This window comes from Otolemur garnettii, unplaced genomic scaffold (assembly GCF_000181295.1).
Source record: "Otolemur garnettii isolate 467f Iridium unplaced genomic scaffold, OtoGar3 scaffold00002, whole genome shotgun sequence".
NCBI lineage: Eukaryota > Metazoa > Chordata > Mammalia > Primates > Galagidae > Otolemur > Otolemur garnettii.
Window position 1 is genome coordinate 16,697,562 of NW_003852397.1, and position 10,069 is coordinate 16,707,630.

The 10,069-nt window shown below is 38.7% G+C and overlaps 1 protein-coding gene and 1 pseudogene across 1 annotated transcript in view; one reads left to right on the forward strand and one right to left on the reverse strand.

Annotated features, from left to right (window-relative positions):
• Window positions 1-10,069, reverse strand: part of TBC1D32 (TBC1 domain family member 32) — a 231,150-nt gene that overhangs the window by 184,871 nt on the left and 36,210 nt on the right. The window contains exon 12 of the mRNA XM_023512752.1: window positions 1,247-1,387. Coding sequence (XP_023368520.1) covers window positions 1,247-1,387 — 141 coding nt within the window. The remainder of the gene's footprint in view (window positions 1-1,246; window positions 1,388-10,069) is intronic.
• Window positions 3,797-5,185, forward strand: LOC105886863 (annotated as a pseudogene).

The following is a 10,069-nucleotide window of genomic DNA, read 5'->3' on the forward strand; positions in this document are numbered from 1 at the left end:
ACCACCTTCCCAGAAAAAGTTTGCAGATCCTTACCCTATAAATATACATTGCTATTATACTCCTAAAGTTTTAAAGGAATTAAGAATAATATACAATAGCATGTGTATAAGTTTGATAGGGGAGACCCAATGAGACTTAAGGTAAAAATAATATGGTAATATAGCAAATGAAACAGGGCTTTGCAATTTATAAAACATTATTTACAAACTTCATCTCTGTGATCACAAAGTTCTACAAGTTCTGTATCACCAATATCACTGTTCCACTATTATAGATAAATAAACTGAAACAACAAAGATTAAGCGATTTTCCCAAAGGATCGTAGCTGGTTTTAGTGGAACCTGAACTTAAACAGGCCTTCTAGTTCTGAATCCAGATCTGGGACATCAAGTATGTCTAGGAATTCAAAAGAGAGAGAAATAAGAGAATGCTAAAGGTAAGAAGAATAGAAAAAAAAACTATACATATAGAAATAAGTATATACTGAAAACAAAAAGGAAAAAATACTTCAAGATGTTTAAGATACAGAACAGAGACAAGATGGCAGATTCAAGATAGTACTAGTCAGACTGTCCCAGCTGGAGGGTGGAAGGGTGGACTGAAGAGAGCTGAGAGCTGTGGACTGCAGGGAGATACGATTAGGGTGTCTGGGGACGCAGCTGAGAAGGGCTGAGAAGAAGGGAAAAAAGAAGTTAGAAAGGAAAGACAGCAGTAGCCCACACCAAATCCAGAGAAGCCTGGAGCCAAGTGACAGCAAGGGGGGAGGGGGCCTCAACCAAATGAGAGTCTTCAGGGAACACGAAGACCCATAACCTGCAGGAAAGTGCCATTTAACTTTTTGTCTGTATTTCCCATGTCTTTGTTTCTCTATGTTGAGGTCTCTGGTATTGTTTCAAATATATTTTCTATCCAATAGTTCTCTCTTCTGTTGTGTTTGCCTTACAATTGAGCTTGTCTACAGCATTTTATTACAATGGCAGATTTGAATTTGGTGCTTTTTCAGTCTCCCTATTCTTTTTAACATAATTTTGTATTCTCATATTACATGTAAAATACTACCTTTATATATTCACTATTTTTAATAAAGCAGACCCACCTAAATAAAAAGAAAAATGTACAAGATACAGACTAAAAGGTATATAGCCAAGTATCCTCGAAGACAACAAGCCGAATGGCCGAGTCTAAATAATCCTCAGCATGTGAATCTTATATCTCGACATACTCACTCTTTCTAATTGTACTTACCTTTTCTATTCTTCAGCTTTATAGGAAATAGTTTTCTGCCTTGTGTATAGATCAATAATCTTCCTAAAAGGCACACTGAGTGAATGAAGTAAATATATTGTAATTCTTGTCCTGAGTAGTAGAAAGTTTTCTGGCTGTTCCCTTTGAAAAGAAGCAAATAAGAACATTTATTTTAATGCCATTATATTTTACAGTACCTGTCTTCTTTCCTGTTTAGGCACTAAAAAAAGTAATTTCATAAAAAAGACACTTGTCCTTCAATGGAGACACTGCTGGTATACATTTTTAAAAACAATTTTCCTGGCTCTGCACCTGTGGCTCAAGCGGCTAAGGCGCCAGCCACATACACCTAAGGTGGCAGGTTCGAATCCCCAGCCTGGGCCTGCCAAACAACAATGATGGCTGCAACCAAAAAAAAAGAAAAAAAAAAATGGCCGGGCGTTGTGGTGGGCGCCTGTAGTCCCAGCTACTTGGGAGGCTGAGGCAGGAGACTCGCTTGAGCCCAGGAGTTGGAGGTTGCTGTGAGCTGTGATGCCATGGCACTCTACCCAGGGGGATAGCTTGAGGCTCTGTCTCAAAAAAAAAAAAAAAAAAATTCCTATTGTTTTCTCAGATTCTTCACACTAAATCTCTGAAGAAAGGTAGTTATACAATCTGATAAACGTCAAGTGGAAGGGCACAGGGTGGCTCATGCCTATAATCCCAGCACTCCTGGAGGTCAAGGTGATAGATTGCCTAAGTGTACAAGTTGGAGACCAGTTGGAGCCAGAGCAAGACCACATCTCTAAAAATAGCCAGGCATTGTGCGGAGCACCTATAGTCCCAGCTGCTTGGGAGGTTGAGGCTACAGAATTGCTTGAGCCCAGGAGTTTGAGGTTTCTGTGAGCTATGACACCTCAGCACTCTACCAAGGGTAACAAAGGGAGACTATGTCTCAAAAAAAAAAAAAAAAACAACTAGTAAATTTCAGAAAAGTATAATACATGTATTGAGTTCATCCTAAAACGGCTGGGCCTAGTGACTTACACTTATAATCCTACCACTTTGGGAGACTGAGGCAAGAGGATTAATTAAGGCCAGAAGTACAAAAACAGCCCAAGCAACACAGTGAGACGCTGTCTCCACAAAAGGAAGAAAGCAGGGCACAGTAGCCTGTAGTCCAACTACTAGGGAAGCTAAGGCAGGAAGATGGCTTTAGCCCAGGAGTTTGAGGTTACAGTGAGCTGTGATCACATCACTGCATTCCAGCCTGGGCTACAAAGCAAGATCCTATTTCTACGAAAAAAAAAAAAAGAAGAAATCATAAAGAATATTTTAATAAATATAATAAATTTTTTGTTATTTACTGAATGCCTACTTAATGAGAACATTGTGTAAGATGTAGACACTATAGAAAAGCAAGTAAAAAACTCATTACTAAGGAAAGGACCATATCTCTTAATTATATATGAACTGCACAGAAATTACCATAAAATTGCCAGAGTTATCATCTGTGAAAGAGGGATTTCAAAAATTAGTTAAGGGAGGGAGAAAATCGACAGAAAATATTAACATTTAATTATCCAATTAAAAAGTAATACTACAAAACATATTTACCACCATGTATCCAAATGAAATCTCCAAACTATAGACATATCCCAATATATATTCTATTGTTTTGTTTTTGTTTTGTTTTGAGACAGAGTCTCACTATGTCGCCCTCGATAGAGTACAGTGGCGTCACAGCTCACAGCAACCTCAAACTCTTGGGCTTAAGCGATTCTTTTGTCTCAGCCTCCCAAGTAGCTGGGACTACAGGAGCCTGCCGAAATGCCTGGCTATTTTTTATTGTTGTTGTTGTTGCTGCAGTTATCATTGTTGCTTTAGCTGGCCCGGGCCGGGTTCAAACCCACCAGCCTTAGTGCACATGGCTAGCGCCATAACCACTGTTCTACGGGTGCCGGCCCCAACATACATTCTTCATTCATTCATTCTCCCATATATTCCAGGCCTATAGAGTACCTATTTCATCCAAGATCCTAAACACTCCCATCAAAAAACAGTAACATGAAACCAGGCCTCATACAGGAAATAATAGCCTGGTATTAACAAAGCATAGGGAGGACAAGTAAGAGAGGTATGAGGCTAGAAGAGACAGACCATGGAATATTGAGCCTCAGAAGAAATTTGCACTTTATTATAAAGGTAATAATGTAAAACTGGATGAAAGTCAAGCTTTGAAATAAGAAGGCCTATTAAGAAAATCATAAACAAAAAGCATTCGGCAAAGGAATGGAGCACTGGCTTCAGCATTATACAATGTATCCACATAACAAAAACATTTATACCCTTAATATTTTGAAATAAAATTTAAAAAATAGATGTGGAAAAGGGGAGCCAGATAAAAATAAATGTTTAAGAAAATGAAACCTCCTATGAAACCTCCCTCCAGGGCCTCCTGCTCTGGCAGCAACCAATTCTGGATGGAGGGGCTCTGCTGCCACCAAAACCCTATTAGAGACAATGTTTCCATAAAGCAAAGAAGAGACAGTGTGAGAAAGTCAGCCCTCAATGGGTGGCTGTTTGTACAGAGGACTAGCCTCCATCACAGCTGAAAGCGGTATATTTCCACTTGATTTGACCAAGACAAGGCTCCAGATTCAAGGCCGGATGAATGATGTAAACTTTAAAGAAGTGCTGCATGCATTCATAAGGACAGGCAGAGAACATGAACTGAAAGCACTATATTCAGGGATTGCCCCTGAGATATTATGCCAGGTATCCTATGAAATCATCAAGATAGGCACTTACCAGAGCCTGAAGTGATTATTTGTTGAATGCCCAGCAATGAAACCTTACCAATAAATGTCACATGTGGAATTTTCTTTGGAGTCATACCTTCAACCATTGCTGATCTAATTGATGTTTTGAAAATACAGATGTAATTACACTGCTGGTGGGACTGCAAACTAATATAACCTTTTTGGAAGGAAGTATGGAGAATCTTCAGGAACTCAAATTAGACCTCCCATTTGATCCTGCAATCCCATTACTAGGCATCTACCCAGAAGAAAAAGAAATCCTTTTATCATAAGAACATTTGCACTAGACTGTTTATTGCAGCTCAATTCACAATCAACAAAATGTGGAAACAGACTAAATGCCCACCAACCCAGGACTGGATTAACAAGCTCTGGTATATATATCCATGGAACACTGTTCAGCCATTAAAAAAGATAGAGACTTTAAACCTTTTGTATTAACCTGGATTGAAATGGAACATATTCTTCGTAGTAAGGCATCAGAAGAATGGAGAAGCAAGAATCCAATACAAGGTGAGAGGTAAGGAAATGAGGGAGCAGGGAGAGGGGAGGAGGGTCGAAGATGAGGAGTCAGAGTGTAGGCACACCTCTTGAGGGCGGGACTTTACCTAACAAATGCAATCAATGTAACCTAATTCTTTGTACACTCAATGAATCCCAATTTAAAAAAAAAGAAAATACAGATATAAACACAAAGCAACCCCATTCAAGGAGGAATGATAGGCAATTTCATTTAACCAAGAAGAGAGTTCAAGTGTACTATGGAAGGGTGTGTCCCCTACTGTTCAGAGAGCTGCTACTATTGATGTGAAGCTACCAGTCCATGACATCACCAAGAAGTTTCTGATTTTCTCAGGCCTGATGGGAGACACTGTACTCTCAAGCTTCAACTTGTAATTTGATAGGGACCCTGGCCTCAAATTCTGTTGATGTGAGAACACTTGTGATGAATCACAGAGTCCTTCAAGTTGACAGATGCTCTGAAATCACAGATACCCTGCATTGCTTATTTCAGACACGGAAGAATGAAGGGGTTTTTGCTCTATATAAAGCCTTTTGGCCAAATTAATTGAGATTTGATTCTTGGAATATCATTTTCTTTGTGACATATAAGCAGTTGAAGAAATTGGATTTGTGACAAGTCAAGGCTGCATGAGACATTCCTCTGAAAATGCGAACTTCCAAAACAATAAGCTTCCTGCGTTTCATTCTGCTTCTGCCGGCTTGGCTCATCACAGATTCTGGGTTGTGAATGACAGACGAAGATTGGATTATTTCAGATGGCTATATGCTGGTACCAGATGCTCTTCATCAAACATTTAATGGCATAAACTATAACACTCAAATATCAGTCTTCACCACTGAAACACCCTTCACTTCAAAAATAATATACAAAATGCATGTTTCTTGAAAAAAAAATTTTGTAAGAAAATCAGGAACTCAATACTATTTCTCCAGATAAAGTAACACTGATGTATCTTAGTTCATAGCTGAGACTATAAGACTGCTCCAAAGCAGCTCTTTGGAATAGTGGCATGGAGCTTCCCAGAAGGCATTATTATTATTCCTGAAATTTGGGAGCTTTTGCTTGACTATTGTACTGATTTATACTTTCCTGTTTGGGTAGGATCTTTCACTTACAATAAGTGATTTTAAGACTTTGTAGACTCTACCTTTGTGAGGACTTGTTAAAATGTATTAATATCTAAATTCGCGGTGGTGTTATATATCAGCTTCAAAGGCTGCAAGGCCTGTATTAATGGGAAGTGTTTTCAAGCTACTTAGGTTCTGTCTGAGTAATACCAGTAATTAGCTGTATGATTTTTAGCAAAGTTTACTAGTTCTCAGTGTATAAAATAAGGATAATTGTATCTATTACCAGAGAGGGTCAAATGAAGAAAGCATAGTAGCTGCTGCTACTGGACTTGAAAGGTAACTGTGTTAACACAATGCTGCTATACAGCTATGATTTCTCAAGCACTCTGTGTATGGAGAAAAAAAAAAAGAAAGAAAGAAATGAAATCAGCCAGGTAAGCTAGCTCACACCTATAATCCCAGATGAGGGAGGCTGAGGCAAGGAGATCGTTTGAGCCCAGGAGTTCAAGACTGGCCTTGGCAACATAGGAAGACCTCATCTCTACAAAAAATTAAAAAAAAAAAAAAATTGCTCAGGTGCAGTGGCATGTACTTGCATTTCTAAATACTCAGGAGACTAAGGTAGGAGGATCGCCTGAGCCCAGGAGTTCAAGGATGCAGCAATCATTCTACTGCACTCCAGCCAGGGTGACACAGTGAGACCTTATCTCTTAAATAAACAAAAAAATTAAATGAAATGAATATGCCTTAGTCAGGTACCCACTGAAAGTGAAAGAATGAACATAAGAAAACTCAAGTTCCTAATTCAAATACCTGTGTTCAGGTAAGTTTTTTCTTCTACTTAAGTAATTCTAAAAAACAAAAAGAATAAGAGGTTTAAAAATAGAAAAAAATAGTGATTTCAGTACTTGGTATTTTAATTTGAAGTAGATGGAGACACTAAGTAAGATGAGTGCACGGATGTGAGACTCAGGAAAGGGAGGTAGTCTTAAATATTTCAGAGTCAACATTTACATGTAAATATATAATATTTGAAACTATGAAAGTAAAGGGGCTCTCCCAAGAGAACAGGTAGAAAAGGTGACAAAAGAGCAAGGAGTGGCTCGGCGCCTGTGGCTCAAGCGGCTAAGGTGCCAGCCATATACACCTAAGGTGGCGGGTTCGAATCCCTAGCCTGGGCCTGCCAAACAACAATGATGGCTGCAGCCAAAAAATGGCCAGGTGTTGTGGCGGGCGCCTGTAGTCCCAGCTACTTGGGAGGCTGAGGCAGGAGACTCGCTTGAGCCCAGGAGTTGGAGGTTGCTGTGAGCTAGCGTGATGCCATGGCACTCTACCCAGGGGGATAGCTTGAGGCTCTGTCTCAAAAAAAAAAAAAAAGAGCAAGGAGTGAAACCTTTGTGATTGCAAACATGAAAGAGGAGAGGTTTGCAAGTCACTAAGAAAAATCTGTTAGGTAAGAACAAGGAAACTCAAGCAAGACCAGTATCATGAAGAAGGAGAAAACAATCAGCAGAAGCAAACGCTGTAAAATGAGGACATGAGAAATGGAGGATGCGGAGGGGAGATCATGGGGCAACAAATATGGAAGCTTCATTTCCATGGTTGAAAATGAACATAAGGTAAAGAAATGAGGCCGGGGGATACACAGACCACTTAAAAAGAGCCCTTTTCTGAAGGGAACCAGAGAGAGAAGGCAATATGGGACATATATAATAACTTGCTCTATTTTTTAATTTAAAAGACACATGAAAAGGATAGATGATGCAGGGGAAGCAAAGCAATGTTCTGGTTCTTTAAAAAAAAAAAAAAAAAAGCAAGAGACCATCTGCCCCAGGATACCCTCTAGAGAAAGGGATGTTGCTATGGACATATAAATATGCATTTGAATATATGAAGCAGGAATTTGAAGAGCTCCTAACTGGAAACTTCTCTTTCTCTGAGCGAAACAGGAAACCAGGGCCCCTCCTGACATCATGGGCAGAGGCAAGGCTGGGGGCTCGAGGAGACTGCAAAGCCTTGTAATGACTGTTCTGGACCACCAAGGTTAGAAAATACATATTTGTACATCAAACTATGGCATAAAGTCTCCAAGTTCCTAGTGACCAAGGTGAAGGACTGAATTAATCTAAAATTGGGGAACTACAGGTAGAAAATTCTGAAAGAGAAATAAGCAAGAAAGTAAGAAAAGGTAAAAGAATGCAGTGAAGTATCCTGAGGTCTTCACTAGACAGGGAAGAAAGCAAAACCATCAAGGGCTGGGAGAGTGGTAGGGAAAAGAGATCTAGACAAAACACTGCAATGTCAAGAAGTTAAAACAATTATAAATTGGTACTGCTGCTTGGTCTTTTGGCTAAGATCAAGTGAAAAATTTAAACTTATGGACCCTTTTCCTAAAGCATAAATTCTGACTTCTACACTTTCCTTTCCACTACAATACACTAGCTTTTAAAACACATTAATTATTGGTTTTCAGCCATTTCCCTTGCTTTGAGTTAAAAATACCCAGGGATAAATAAAATTATAAGATATCTTCATTCTCTTAAAGAAAGATGTCTTCATTTCTCTCTTAGAAAAAAATAATATAAAAATAACAGAATGATACAAGACATCAGATTCACCCGGCAAGTCGTGTGATCTAAGCAAAAGAGCAAGAAAAAATCTGTAATGGGAAGCTGTCCTGCAAATTTTAAGAAGTTTCTTCTTTCATGATAAATAGGATCTCTATTTGTGCTGGAGGGTTAAGGATGGAGCAACAGGAGTTGAAATAACAAAGTTGTATAGGCTTTGGTATGCAAAAGAACCTAAGAGAAGATTCACTTTAGGAAATAACTAGAGAAGAGATTGGATAAAGTAATTAATGCTAGACTGTGAAGCATCTAGGACATGTTAGCTCAGACTAAGGATAAGCAAGAGGAATCACAGGGTGGCAGGGAGTGTGCAATAATAAAAACAATATTTTATGGAACTTTGCCTCCCACTAAAGTACTCATGTCCCTGGTTAAATGACTCAAGCTTTAGCATGGGAAAAAGAACAGGCTGTATATTGTTGCAGTATAACAGAATAGGACATATGCTCTGTAGACTGATTCAGTACACCCTATAATACTAATTCTTAGTATATGCTACTCATAAACTGAAGAACTGCACATAGTAAGAATCAGTATGACTGTACATTAATTTCAAATGTAGATATTATCAAAAGTCATGTGTCTTTTAAATATATTTTAAATATGTTAAAAGTATATTCTATCATTAGCAAAAGTGACCCAATTCTCCCCACTAAAAACTATTAAAAATAGTTATTACTAATCTACTTTTATTGGTAAAATATACCATTTTTAAAATTCTATAATAGAGCACAGCCTAGGATACAATCAAAAGAACAAATAGCAAACCCACAGAATACGAAAGAGTATTTGCATTCTATACATCTGATAAAGGACTGAGAATCAGAATCTACACAGAGCTCAAGCAAATCACATAGAAACAACCAAACAACCCCACTAGAAAGTGGGCAGAAGACGTGAACAGAAACTTTGGAAAAGAAGATATACTAATGGCCAAAAACTCATGAAAAATTGCTCAGCATCTCTAATTACTAGGGAAATGCAAATCAAAACCACCATTAGATATCACCTAACTCCAGTGAGAATGACTCTTATCAAAAAATCCCCAAACAGCAGATGATTATATGGATGCAGAGAGAGAAGAACTCTTATACGTTATAGGTGAGATTGCAAACTAGTAGATCATCTATGTAAAATCATATAGAGATACCACAAAGAACTTAAAGTGGACCTATCATTTGATCCAGCAATCCCACTGTTGGGTATATACCCAAAGGGAAAAAGTCATGTTATTAAAATGACATCTGCACTCAAATGTTTATTGCAGCATAAATCATACCTGCAAAGATGTACAAACAACCCAAGTGTCCACCAATACATAAATGAATTAATAAAATGTAGTACATGCATACCATGGAGTACCACTCAGCCATAAAAAGATATGGCAATCGAGTATCTTTTGTGACAGCCTGGATGGAACTGGAAACCATTCTTCTAACTGAAACATCACAATAATGGAGAAACAAACACATGTACGCAATATTAAGTTGCAACTAATTGATCAACAGGTAAGTGCATATATGAAAGTAAATCTCAGGCTTCGCACCTGTAGCTCAAGTGGCTACGGTGCCAGCCACATACACCAGAGCTGGCAGGTTTGAATCCAGCCCAGGCCTGCCCAACAACAGTGACAACTACAACCAAAAAATAGTCGGGCATTGTGGCAGGCACATGTGGTCCCAGCTACTTGGGAGGCTGAGGTAAGAGAATCTCTTATGCCCAGGAGTTGGAAGTTGCTGTGAGCTGTGATGCTACAGCACTCTACCCAGGGTAAGAGCTTAAGGCTCTGTCTCAAAAAA